The following is a 14,230-nucleotide window of genomic DNA, read 5'->3' as shown; positions in this document are numbered from 1 at the left end:
GTTAAGAAATTAGATTTCTTTTCTCAGTGGCCTGTCAGAGAAGATGAACTTGTCTTTTCTATTAAGGTTTAACTCCAGAGAAACCAAAAGAAAAGGGTCCAACATAAAAACAGCCTTTCATCATGTGCTTTCTTTCAATATGAGCTTTCATAACTTACATGGCTGAGGTGTTTTTCGCGTGCGCACCATCTCTCTGAGTAGAGACGGCATACTGCCTGACACACAACTGACAGATCACCAGACCAGTTCCCCACTGCAGCAACAGACAACTGGACTGTAATTATTAAACAGAGAGGCAGAGAGGAACAGAGGCTGACGGGTAAAGGCAGACAGATAATTCACAAAGACAGAGGCAGGCTTGTGGATGGATAATAAGGTAGAGAGACAGAGACAGAGGTAAGGTAGAGAGACAGAGACAGAGGTAAGGTAGAGAGACAGAGATAGTTACCAGAACACCAGATGGATGGGCAACAAGACAGGTCGACAAATAGCAAGGTGGCCAGAATGACAGATTGGAAATACCTTAAACTAAGCTCCGCTATACCAATGAAACTGAATTTCCAGGAATGTATTCAATTTGTATGTTCTCTCAACACAGGGATTAAAGGAATATGAAAAAAAATCACCCTCCTTACTCTATTTCTTCCTTTTTTCATTAATTTGATTGGCAGACTACATTGAGCGGATGGGAGTAAGGGTTTGTAGTTGCTGTGGCAACGGCCTGCTCTTTGTTAAAGGCTACATTCCTGGCATCTGATGTTTCTGCGATGCGATCGATAAAAAGCCCCAGCCTGCGGGGACTCGTGAACGGAGTGGGGCTTTTGCCAGGCCAGGCAGGGCTGGGGAGAGGAAAGGAGTTAGGTGGAAGATCTGTGAGCATGAAGACGGAGAGATAAAACAGCGATAGACAGTCAGAGGGAGAGGGAGAGAGATGGAGATACGAGCAGTGCAGAGGGGCGAGTGCTGTGGGAAAGGGAAAGAGGGAGTGTGCTCTCCGGCTCCTTCTGCCTAGTCTTGGCTATTTTCTGAATGTCACTCACTTCACTATCAAAGTAAGGTAGGTGTCTGTCTGTGTGCTCATCATCTGCTTACCTTGGCGGGATTTTGCTTTGCTGTGATTGACAAGAGCTCTGCAAGCAGTCTGAAGCTTTTTAAAGGCGCCTTTCATATTTCTTTTTGAGCATTTTTCTTTTCGTTTATGATAGTGCACACAAATTCCCAGTGCTCGTGTCTTTTCTGTTTTGCACACCTATTTGGCAGAGATAGCCATGAGCAGAATACAGATACTACTGATAATGAGGCAATTATGGTCAGGCTCTCTGTCTACTTAGCCATCTTTCAATTCAACAACCTGTGGCTGCCGGATGGTGTTTTTGCTGTCAAGCTCTTTCCAAGCTGTGAGGAGTCACGGCTCTCAGAGAGAACATCATCTTTCACAGCTGAACTCTGCATCCTTTCCCCTCATTACCCTGTCATTATCATCTCTTCCCGTAAAACCTTCCCTGGAGAGTGGCTGGGAAGTGGCCAAACGCCATATATTTGAACACAACATCTTGGTGATAAATATCAAAATTTAGGGTATTCATTGTAAAATGCAACAATGAGACATCATTAAGATTACTTGGTATATCAATTATTTATCAAGCAAAGACCATTAAGTCACTTCTATTTGTTTCCGTTCATCCTACGGGGGTTATGTGTGCTTGGCAAACACTGCTGTAAACACTGTGGATTCACTTATAGAAGCAAACACAAGCTGCCATTTCACTTCCAATTTAGTTTGTATTTTAGTTTGAACACTTGCCACATAGTCCATTCACCACCACACCCCCTCCGAGAGGAAAAATGTTTTCCTCAGAATAGTCTTTTCTTTAACTCTTGAAAAAACACTAAGATCTCGATAGTATATCTTTTTGAGATCACTCCAATATGAATTGTTGCTCCTAAAACCCCATTAGGAGAAAAGGATGAGATGAAGAGAGATTGAGGTTTTGAGACTTAGGTAAGACAAATGGATACTGAACTGAGATTACAATTGAATAAATGAAAGTAACAGATGAGATCTCATCATTGTATCTTTTTGAGATCATTACTGTCTTGCATATTGCTCCTAAAAAGCAGTTGGGAACTCTGGGGAGATGTTCGTGAGTTTGATTGTATTATATTCCTCTCTATGCATGGAGAACCATGCTGGAGGCTTGCCCTGAGCTGGCTTTGAACCCCACTCCTGCTGTTCAAAATGCAACAACACTGCCGCTGCGCCATTGAGCTAAAATTAAAGAGATGGTATTATGCTCATTTTCAGGTTCAAAATCCTATTTAGGGGTTGTACCGGAACAGGTTTACATGGTTTAATTTTCAATAAAAACCATATTTTTCTCATACTGCACATTGCTGCAGCTCCTCTCCCTATGTGTTGCATCTTACTTGTACAAATACTTTGTTGGGAGCTGCACATGCGCAGTTCCCAGGTAAGGACTACTAGCCAATCAGAAGCAGAGAAGGGCGGGTCGTAAGAAACAAGGTAGTGTGATCCAAATCAAAGCCGCTTCAGACTGCGACCGTAACCTAGCAGATGGTATAAGTTACTCACAAGTCCACAACATCATTGTTCCACATCATACCATAAACCACTACAAAAATCACCATATTTCAACTCAATTTTACATAAAAATTGGCCGAACAATTTGAACGTTTGCTCAGTAGCTTTCACATCAGGTGTAACATTAGCATTATAGCTATAACTTTAGCTGTGTTAGCCAACGTTTACAACAACTCGACACTTGAACAGTCTGTGAAGTTACATTTCCGTGTTTATTTTAAATATAATTCACAACCAATAAAGCATACTTACAGGTTGTGATTGTGAATTTCCGGGCCCAAACAGAGTCGGAGTAGCATCGTCTTTTAGGACTAAACATTGAACTGTTGCCGGTGTTCTGACGATCTATGCTGCCTTGCCAAAAAATGCTACCATAGCGCAAATCGATAGACTCGACTACTCGGCCCTGCTCCGTTTTCCATTGCAGATAGTACCCAGAGATAGTACGTAGCTTGTCGTCATAGTCGATGTAATGTTCAATGCGACACACACACCAGCGATCCACACAGCTCTTAAAATATATACAGTCTACGGTTAAAACGTTTCAATATTACTCAGAATTTAAAGACAGATAAGCGGTATGAAAACCTTCCAGCTCTGTTTTCCTCTGCAGTTGTTGCTGCAGCGGTCTGTGTGACGGCGGGAGCAGAGGCCTCACGCTCCTCCCGCGGGTTGGCACAGGCTTCCCCCGCAGCCACTTGCGGAGCTCCTCAACTCCGAAAATATTCATCACATTTTTGTTCCTCCATCACTTCTCGTAAAACTGTCAATATTCGAAATCTACACAGCTGATTTCTCACCTCAAAACTTCTCAGAAGTGGATTTAGTGATGAAATTCCATACGAAAACTGTAAAATATAAAACTTTCTGTTGCTGGCCTCTGTCTGGTGCACGCACTGAAGATGCAGTGAATAGTGAATATTCTCTCTGACCAATCAGCAGTCTTCCGTGTTTTCACGTTACATTTTAGTATCCCCTCAGCTCGCTTGGAACCTGTACGGAGGTGAGGTGATACGAAAAAAAGTACCTGGAAGCAGGTACAACATTTCTACAATGGAAAACCAAACAAAGGCGAGTCGAGCCAAAGGGCCTCCACTCAGACTAGCTTGGTTTGAGGGCGTGCCTGACCCCGCTAGCCGCTTGGCAAGCTTTATGACGTGTTTTCATTTAACGTCACAAGTAAAGGAAGTGAAGGGCTGGACTACAAACGAGCTGTTTTCAAGTGGTTCAGAGCAGAGCTTTCTGTGGGAGATGGGAACTCCCTTTGGGCTTTTTCATTTGCAAACCTGTTACATGCACAAACAAGATATATAACTCAATAAAGGAGAGGCAAAAAGCCAAAAAGCACAATACCACCTCTTTAACAAAGAAGGACTAATTGTCTTTAAATAGAGTGCAATTTTCCTTTAGGAGAAATACCGTATCCAAAAAAGGTATAAAAGTATTCCATAGTGAATGTATTTAAGTATCAAAAGTGAAAGTGCTTATTCTGTATGACAGATACATGTTGTATCTCAGTTCTTGCGTGTATTCAGTCCTTAATGAATTAATTTCTAAATCATGTCAAAGTATTGGGTGTTCCAGTTATGCTGGCTGTGACTACCTTAACCAATTGGAAAGCATGACATTTGAAAGTGCCTTATTTTCAATGTCAAAATTTATTTTATTTTTCTCAGTAACTTGTAACAGATAATTAACAATAAATACAATAAGGATTTGAAATTAAGGGGAGTAAAAGTACAGACCCCCATAAAAAGAAAATACTCAACCTCAACATTTAACGTAAGTAAAGTACTTTAGTAAAATAACCCCTAAGTAGGGTCACTAAGACAAAACTGAGAAATATCTTGGAGCTTTTTTTCTGATCTACATTCTGGACTGAAATAAGACTTATTTAAGCTCAGTTAGATTTCTTCTTTGCTTTCCTAGACACACACACATACACACACAAACATATACAAACCACTATCACTGATGCAGAATATACAGTCACACACATGCAGCAATAGCAAATCCACATGGGCATTTAGCCTCACTGCACTCTAATGAGGGTCATCGTCAATCCTCATGAAACATCCCCAGTTAGCAGTGATGAACGTTCACATTTTTCTGCAGTTGATATTTCTCTTGCTGTCTCTTACCGTGCTGTGAGTTTTCCATTACATCCACCTTGCCAGTAAAAGGGACAGTTCATTAAGGGAGAAAAGACTTGGCAGTTTAAGGAGACATAAAGTGTAAAGGGGTGAAAATGTAGGCGAGGGGGGGAGTGGGGGCACACCGGTGAAGACACTCTGAGTTGAGTTCTAACACATTTCTTGTTCATGTATTGTGTCTCGCAGGGCTTGTTCGTGATGGTGCTCTGTATGGACAAGAAGCAGTGCCTTGACAGAGGGCAACGTGGGTAAAAGAGACATGCGACACCCAGCCCTGCACCACGGCCACCTCTTCCTGGGCGGGGCCTTGTTGCTTCTCCTGGCCAGCCCGGCTCTGAGCTGCCCCGCCCGATGTGAGTGCTCTGCCCAAAGCAAGTCGGTCAGTTGCCACCGCAAGCGCCTGTCCACCATCCCTGAAGGCATCCCCATTGAGACACGCGTCCTGGACCTCAGTAAGAACAAGCTCCGCATCATCACGCCAGACAACTTCTCTTCATTCCAGCAGCTGGAGGACCTGGACATTAGCGACAACCTCATCAGTGTGGTCGAGCCTGGCTCATTTCGTTCCCAGCTTGCTCTCCGCTCGCTCAACTTTCGCAGTAACTTGCTTCAGCTGGTTCCTGCTGGCGTGCTGTCAGGACTGACCAACCTCACCCGCCTTGACCTCAGCCACAACAGACTGGTGGTTCTCCTGGATCATGCCTTCCAAGATCTACGCAGGTTGACGTCCCTAGAGGTGGGTGACAACGAACTGGTTTTCATCTCTCAGCGGGCCTTTACAGGATTACTCGGGCTCCAAAGTCTGACCCTGGAACGTTCCAATCTGACTGTGGTCCCTACTGATGCTCTGGGACATCTGCACAGCCTGGTTGAACTGCGTTTGCGCTACTTGAGCATCAGCTTTCTAAAGCCTTTCTCCTTTAAGAGGTTAACGCGTCTCCGCCGACTAGAGATTGATTACTGGCCCTGGCTGGACACATTGCCTCCCCTCTCCCTGCACGGCCTGAACCTCACAACGTTGTTCATAACCAACACTAACCTGTCTGCCTTCCCCGGCGCAGCACTGCGCAACCTTCCCTACCTCACACATCTCAACTTGTCCTACTGCCGCATCCAGCACATCCATCAGGGAGAGCTGGGCCAACTCCCACACCTGCTGGAGCTTCGTCTCCAAGGGGCACATCTGATTTCTATTGAGGCCTTTGCATTTGCGGGCCTCAAATCATTGCAACTACTGGATGTGTCACAGAATCGCCTGGACTCTCTGGAGAGGGGAGTGTTTTCTTCACCAGACAGCCTCCAGAGGCTCTGTCTGGGTGGAAATCCATTAGTGTGCGACTGCAGATTGCTTTGGCTGCTCAACAGTCACAAGCCCCCCTCTCTGCAGATTCTGGATGTCCAGCCTGAGTGCAGCGCCCCTGAGCGGCTCCTGGGGAAAACTCTCCGTGACCTCACGGAGCCCCTGGCATCCAGGTACATGACCTGCACCAAACCAAGGATTGGACCAAACACAACCCAGCTGCTGATGGCTGATGAAGGTCAGCCGGCCCGCCTGAGCTGCATGGCAGAGGGAGCACCTCGGCCCTCAGTGGTCTGGATTACACCTCACAGACGCTACATCACAGCCAGGAGCAGTGGTAGGGTGGAACTCCAACCAGATGGTACACTGGAGATCAAGGCAGCGGAACTGCACGACAGCGGGGTGTACTTGTGTATTGCTAGTAATCCTGCTGGCAACGCTAGCCTGTCGGCCTCTTTAGCTGTGAAGAGCCTGGGCATTGGGGACAGATCTCACTATAGCAACAGGAGCTCAAACTATCTGACAGACTCCAACAGCACATGGGGGAATGGGACTGTACTGTACAACATGACCGTCCCTATAGACATTAAGACTATCATTATATCTACAGCCATGGGCTGCCTGTCCTTCCTAGGTGTGGTCATCTTCTGCTTCCTGCTTCTATTTGCCTGGAGCCGAGGCAAAGGACGCCATAAGAGCAACTTTGATATTGAGTACGTTCCACGCAAATCCAACGGGGCAGCAGCAGAGGTGACTGAAACAAGTGGCCCACGACGGGTAAACATGAAAATGATTTGAAACCGATGCAGACGGACTTTGTCAAAACAACAAACCGTCCACATATCAGCTGAAAAAAGTTTTTTCCTATGACACAGTGGATTTGTGACAAACAAAAGTGATGTACTAATATAGTGGGTGTCGATATGACGGTGATCTAGTGATAAAGTGGGCATGTGAATATAAAAGTGATATATGAAACTGTGGACGTGTTTATATGAAATAATGTTCTCATACAGTACATTGAATATAATACTATAACCAACATATCAATATGGGAGTGATATAGTGCTGCACTAGGCATGTGTTTAAGTGGTGACGTGATGAGTAATGATGTTGTCGACTCACCATGACATCAAGGTGAAGGAGGGAGCCGCTGGGAGTGACAGGGGACATCTTTGCGTGGCAGTAGAGCTATCATCGCTGCAACATGTCAGGACTAAATTCTCTAATACCCATATTAGCTGCAGTATGAAAGGTGTGTGTATTGTTCATGTGTGCACGTGTGCGCGTATGTGTGAGTGCATCGGTGTGCGCATGTTGCATTTGTGCGTTTCTTTGTGCATGTGCACGCATTGCCTTTCTTGTTGGACGGAACAATTAAAAATGAATGATAGGGTCAAAAGTATTTTTCCAGGCCTTTGTTCTTGTTTGGTCATTGTAACGGCAGTGTTGTCACTGTTGAGTAAAACAGGAAGATTATCTGTGTTCGTATGCAAAATCACAATTATTATGTTAAAGAGAAATGCTGCATACATTTTGAAATAGGTCATTGTCCCCCTTGGAATGACATTAAATGGGGAATTTTTTCTAAACTCAAGGAAATGTTAAACACACACAGTAGTTATAATGTGAAGTCTGAGCTTTGTCTTTACCATATAGCTCAGTTTCCAGCAACACTAGACACTCCTGAGAACTAGCAGCGGTCAGTGGTGTTATTACTCGGGAAAAGCTTTTAGCTATAGAAGTGGCATGTTAAACCCATTTTATAACATAATAAATCATGGGCAGATTTTCCTGCCAGACAAATCCCTTGATATGATATAAAAGAGTCTGTGGCCAGACACAATGGCAAAGATTTACAGGATGTTGCCCTCTTTGGGACAAGACAAAGTTGAGCTTCACAGATTTATGGTTTGAATTTCCACCCCTCTCATTTGTCTTTGATCGCACCACTTCAAGCTTGCGTGTCCGGATTCTTCCCTGGGGTACTGGGTATTTAATAGATGGCAATTTGAAAGTTGTAGTGGAATCTTGTATTGTTTAGTTTTTTTGTTGAAAATGTTTTAAATGTTTAGAAAAAAAAACTGTAAAACAATTTAAGGGCAATTATTTGTAATGCAGGGACGTACGTGGGTGTTAAATGTGTGATCCTGTTGTGATAAAATGTTCAAGGTTGTAAAATTGTTTTCATATGACAAATTTATGGGTATATTTTCAAAAGGAAATAAATCTTAATCATACCCCTAAAATTGGAGTTCCAGTAGTTTAAATATTGTTTACTGACTTAACAGTCATTTAAATCCTTTTGTCTAAATGACAATATTACTTGTAATATTTAAACATTTTCCTAACCCATGATATTTCTCTGTCACTAAGTATTGTATTAATCTACGGTCATGACTTTTCCAACTTTTTTTGCTATTTATATCATGTCATTTAGTAAACACTGTGTTGTAACCACTCAACATTTATGGCATTTTTACTCATATGGTCAGTATAATGTTTCTGGGGCAGTGTGATTTGTATATTACTGTATCCTCCTTGCATATTTGCAGGCTATTTTGACAGCTCATTCCTTGTCTGATGCCTTCAAAGTAACCCCTGATGTCCACACTGCAGACCTTCAAGGCCAAATTTTTTGCTTTTCTGATTTTTAGCTACACTATTAGCATTGCTCTAGGGGTGATAATGTCGGTTGGTCGGTTATTTGTCCACCACTTTGAGTTGGATGGTTCACAAACATTCAAAGCATTTATCTGTAGGCTATTTATTTATTGAGTGTAAAGTTATGGGGACAGTGCACATAAATAGACATTTCTGTAAATGTGCCAGTTTAGCCATCTTGGATAATTTTCAGCTGCAATTCCTGGGCAGCTGTAATGGCCGCTACAGAAGACACACAGCATACATTGCAACAGGAACAGCAATAGCCTACAGTACATATACAAGAGCGCACGGAATAAAAAGACACAAAATGCTTCAAAACAAGGACAACAATACATAAACCCTAAAACAAAGCTTTGGTAATCATATAGCCTAAGTAACTTTTTAAAATCTTTGGGTTTTGCCCTATTGCAAAACTAATGACATTTTCACCTGCCTCTGCTCTACTTTGGGTTTAGCGCAAAATCAGCAAATGTTTGCATGATAACACACTAAACTAAGATGATGGATGGTAAACTTTATACCTGCTAACCTTCAGCATTTTAATATTGTCATTGTGCGCATGTTGGATGTTGACATTAGCATTTAGCTCAAAGCACCAATGTGCCTAATGCCTCACAGAGCTGCTAGCATGGCTGTAGACTCTGGAACAAAAGGCTTAAACCCAAACCACTCCTGCTTGTTTTCCACAAAGTTCACGTTCAGTGCATGTCTTTGAGTTTGGACTTAATTGGTGCATCTTCTCACGCAGTAACAGAGTCATGGCAGTGCTGTCAATTTCTTGTGTATTCATATTCAAGCTGCTAGAGGTTGCACACCCTGGGATCTGATTGTGCACCACACTTCCATGTGGTCCAGATGGGGATTGGAAAACTGCGACTCCATGCAGCTTTTTGCAGTTCACACTGATCAGAAAACATCAAAACTGGGACACATGAAGTAAACACATCAGAATTGGGACACTTTGAGCTTCAGCATGTAAGCAAGCAAACACATACCACCTTACATGACCCAACACCTAGTGAAAATGAAACCCTGCGTGAGATACCTATTCCCATCCATGCCAAATGCTTCATGGAAAAAGAGTTTTTAACAGTTGCCTTCTTCGCTGCCTCACATGACAATCACATAAAAGGAAATGCTAATTTGGCATCCTGCTCTAACAGAAAGCGTCTTTTTCAGACAGCACTTGATGCTATCATGCTAATGGTAATCAGAATTTCTGTCTTTTGTTTGTGAACGCTCAGAGGGAATATTCAGGCTGCTGCTGTGGCGTTATGAAGACAAGATCAAAGTCCCTTCAATGGGCCTTTATTATTTTCATTGCAGTTTTTCTTTTTACTGAGAGATTGCTGTAAACATCAGAGAGGAAATGTAACTAATCTATTACTGTCTAGTTTCCTTCCCATCATACATCTCAAAGATGGAGGAATTTCCGAATCAGTTCTTTAATGATCCCAGCTTGAGTGTGTAATGTGTATTAGAATATAAAAGATCCCCCTGCTCAGTGATCTGGCAAAGAAACACTATGTTATTAGCTTAGTTTTATGTGATTACGACCTGAACCATCATCTATTGCAGTAAATATATAATGCCAACACTTCAAGTGAAATAAAACACTTAAGGAGTGTTTGGTCGCGCTCAAGTAGAGGTGTTCACGCTCTGGGCCATACTCCCCTAAATTAATAATTTCACGCATCATAGAGGATCTTCATAAAGAATCTATCACCACCTCGCAGCCTCATCAAAGAGCGTGAATCAAGGTCAACCAGACTCTGTGAGCCTGGGTGCTGCATCAGGGTGAGTTTAGCTTGGTTGGTAAAGAGGAGCTTCATCACACAAGAGATCCAGGTTTCCAGGAATGGACAGGCCGTCTTGACATGGGATGTTTGACCTGTTGGCCAGCGAATTAATTTCGTAATGAGGTTTCTAAGTTCATCCTGTCTCATGATATCTTTCTTCCGTAGCCAACTTTACGTCAGTACTTTCCACCTCCCATTAAAACCTAAGCTGACAGGAAGTGGCTATTGTGCTTTGTATTAACTGTGCGTCTAACAGATAAATGATATGATGCCTTTAGGTCCCTGTCGGTTATATCAGAACAACCACAAGTAGATGATGTATTAACAATACAAATAAGGGGGTATCTGTATTTAGGTGATGAGTTTGTAGATTTAAAGACCTGTGAGATGAAATTACATTCTACAATAAAAAAAAAAAAAGCACATGGTGAGGATTTTTATTCCTGAAAACATTTTATCTGAAAGTTTGGGTAATTACACATTAAAGATTTTCTGAGAGATTTGTGCTCTTCTCACTGGTTTGAAGCGGGCAGGGGGACAAATGGAAAAAGGTAATGTCATGCATCATCACAGATTTGTGATAGGATCTGATTTGTCATCAAATCCCATCACAGTCCCGATGGAACAGATTAGCTTTATTAGTGTGAATAAAACATGAACCAAAAAAATAAACTTTGAATGTTGTTAATTACCACCAGGCATGTTACAACATATCACTATTTATATCCTTATTACATCTTTGTAACCAAACTTGATAAGATGCTGAGGTTTTTGCACCTGCCTTACTTGTGTTACCAATCATTATTGCTGCTACATTTCACTGGTTGCTCCAGACGTCTGTGCTGTTTTGATGCATGCTTCACATCGAATCAATAACAAATATTGGAGTTTGGTGCAGTGGCTCTTCCCAGTGCCCTGGGGCTCGCTGACAATGTACAGACGATAATGAAAGGTCAGTCACTTACCGAGCTGGCCTGCAGAGATGGCAGGTTCATGCCACACAGGGCCCCCCAGAAGGCCCCTAGAAGGAGCTGTAATTGAACCAATTCTCCTCTGATCATTAACCAACAGTACAGCCTATTTACAGTACAGACACAGTGGGCAGCATCTTTCACATACCAAAGTATACTCAGTATGACATCTTTCACATACCACTATGAAATAAAACGCATTTTGAAACTTATTTCACTGATAGTTTTGAGTGCCATATTTCTTTTTAAAAATGGCCCACATTCAGACCAGAATTAATCATACACTTAATGGTGTAAATCACAAGTAAAACAGATGGAGCAGCAGATTTATAATTGTGTTTACAGCTCCTACATTTGCGGCTTGGCATCTTTCTCAGTATTGGAAATGTCTCCATCTGAAGCAGCAACAGATAGATCTCTGCAGCAGTGAGTAACAGAAGGAGTATCTGATGATTTTGTGAAGAAGATGAAGACATTCTCAAGGTTTTCATGTGGCTTTTGCAAGAAGAAATATAAGCAATTTAAAAATAACAACTCTTTTCTCCCCCTCAACAACTCGTTGCCTCCGTTGGTTAGCGTCAGCCAATCAGAGGCTTAGTACCTGATGCAAAGCTAGTGTCTGTCAAGTGAAAATCTAGTGGGGGAAAAAATAACGAGTTATGAACTCTGAGTAACTTGGTGGCTTTGGGTAGATTTTGCTGTGAAACTGACATTACTTGGTCAGTTTGCTGACTTTGTGACTCTTCTCTACTTGTGTAATTGTTAAAGTTTAGACATGAAGTGAATTTTCACATTGCAAGGGCAAATTTGCATCCACTCGCGTCTTTCTATTGACTTTATGCAGTTGGACCACCTCTAAAAATATGGTTTTCGCCCTTTACGTTCAAGCAGACATTAACGCTACTTTACTATTACTCTGTTATCGCTTTTGGCCTCACTTGTTGTTCATAATCACACAATCTCACTTTAAATGTAGGCTATATCTGTCGTCCAACATAAGCAGCTGAATGAATGGAAATGTGACAAGGCTTTCTGCTGGAGAGCAGTGGATTTTATTCTCATTTGTCCGTGACAGTGAGCCCGCACTCACCATCAACCATAGCCGTGCCCTGGTCAAAGTTTGGCACCACTCAGCTCATCTCTGTGGATCTGCCCCATTAAAACACAGCTTGTGGCAAGTGTCAGTGAGAGGTGCGGTGTGAAAGATGAGAGCAATAAGAGAAAAGAAGCACATCACATTGCATCACTAGTCGACCCCTGGGGTGTGTATTGAATTGATATGTCATCCAAACATCAGGGGATGGAAATGGTTTAGTGTGACGTAGTTTTGCAGACTTCTCCCTAGAGTTGTATTAGCCTGGGAGCTTATGAAGATGTCCTCCCTGCAGAGTGTTACATGTGTATGAAAAATTACAGCTGGATGCCAGGAGGCATGTAGTGTGATTTATTCTGAAGCCATGGAGAATTACAGTCATTTTAGAGATATCCTCTGGGCTTCACTTGCAACCCATGTGAACACTAGCCCTGAAGGCAGCGAAGTGATCGAGCTACCTTATTCTCAGAAGTACTGTAGTATTGCTCTTTTAAAAAAGCAGAGCCATAACTTTATTCTGAAGTTAAAGGATGGGGAGAAACAGGTAATTTACATATTGTGTATCTTATCAGGGCGTGTTAATTCTATTTTAACTGTAGCCCTGCAGTTGGCCAGCAAGTGAGATGAATGACGATAAATGGTTCATTTGTGAGTGATGACTCTTTGCCCCTTTTCCTCCTGCAGACACTAAATCACAGAGGAAGAAAAGCAATGCTAGGTGCTGATTAATTCAAACATTAATTCTCTATACAACAAGCCTCCCAGTCAGCTTTAAATAGGCCCATTGTTCAACAGAAATTTGCTCTCACAAGACACAATCGTCTTTTCATGGCAGTGTTCTTGTCAGTGAGTCACCAATTAATTTGGTGCATTCTGGAGGGCTGGCCAATGGCAGCTCACTTCACACCAATCACATATATTACAAGCCAGTTTAAACACTAAGATCTGACCTACATGCAGTCTGCTTGGACTTTACATGGGACACCTACAATAAATGTGATAAATTTGTCAATCCCCCAGGGGGGATTCTGAGTTTCACCATACATATAGGACAGACGATAGGTAAGACACCAACAATCTGGTTGATCACTTCAATCATATCTGCTTGTCGTCACTAAATATTACTGCTCCTCTAAAGGTTGGGCCTACGTCTAAAGCTAGTAAGCAACCCTGGATAAATGACAGCATTCGCAGCCTCAAAAGGGAATGCAGGAAAGCAGAGAGCAGATGGAAAAAATCCAGTCTCCAAGTCCATTACCTCAGTCTGAAGGATTTATTATTTAACTACAATAACATGGTTAAGGATGCGAGAACACACTATTTTTCTGAACTCATTACTACACATAAACACAATCCCAGGTTTCTGTTTAAGACTGTGGATCAGCTGGTAAACCCAACCCCTCCTTGTGCCTCAGCTGGAAGTAATGATGACTGTGAATTGTTTTTATCTTATTTTACCAATAAGGTGGTGTCAATCAGAGCCTCTATTACCCCCGTGGCCTCTTACTAAGAGGTCCCTCACCAGCAACAAGAGAGTTTTAACCAGTTTTATCCCATTGACTTGTCTGAGCTTTTAAAAACAGTATCACAAATGAGAGTGTCCTCCAGCCCACTTGATGTAATACCTACAAAATTTTTACTGAAA

The 14,230-nt window shown here is 42.4% G+C and overlaps 1 protein-coding gene across 1 annotated transcript; it reads left to right on the top strand.

Moving 5' to 3' along the window:
• Window positions 1–932: 932 nt before the first annotated feature.
• Window positions 933–7,105, top strand: lingo2b (leucine rich repeat and Ig domain containing 2b). Its single transcript, XM_046063202.1, has 2 exons — window positions 933–1,057; window positions 4,942–7,105. Exon 2 carries the CDS (start codon window positions 5,015–5,017, stop codon window positions 6,851–6,853), a length of 1,839 nt encoding a protein of 612 aa, XP_045919158.1. The 5' UTR covers window positions 933–1,057; window positions 4,942–5,014; the 3' UTR covers window positions 6,854–7,105.
• The last annotated feature ends 7,125 nt before the right edge of the window (window positions 7,106–14,230 follow it).

This window comes from Micropterus dolomieu, linkage group LG11 (assembly GCF_021292245.1).
Source record: "Micropterus dolomieu isolate WLL.071019.BEF.003 ecotype Adirondacks linkage group LG11, ASM2129224v1, whole genome shotgun sequence".
Lineage (NCBI taxonomy): Eukaryota > Metazoa > Chordata > Actinopteri > Centrarchiformes > Centrarchidae > Micropterus > Micropterus dolomieu.
This window is presented reverse-complemented; position numbering and strand designations above follow the sequence as displayed.

Bases quoted from the DNA above. Each gene is read 5' to 3' on its own strand.
- lingo2b (XM_046063202.1), top strand. From the start codon at position 5,015: ATGCGACACCCAGCCCTGCACCACGGCCACCTCTTCCTGGGCGGGGCC.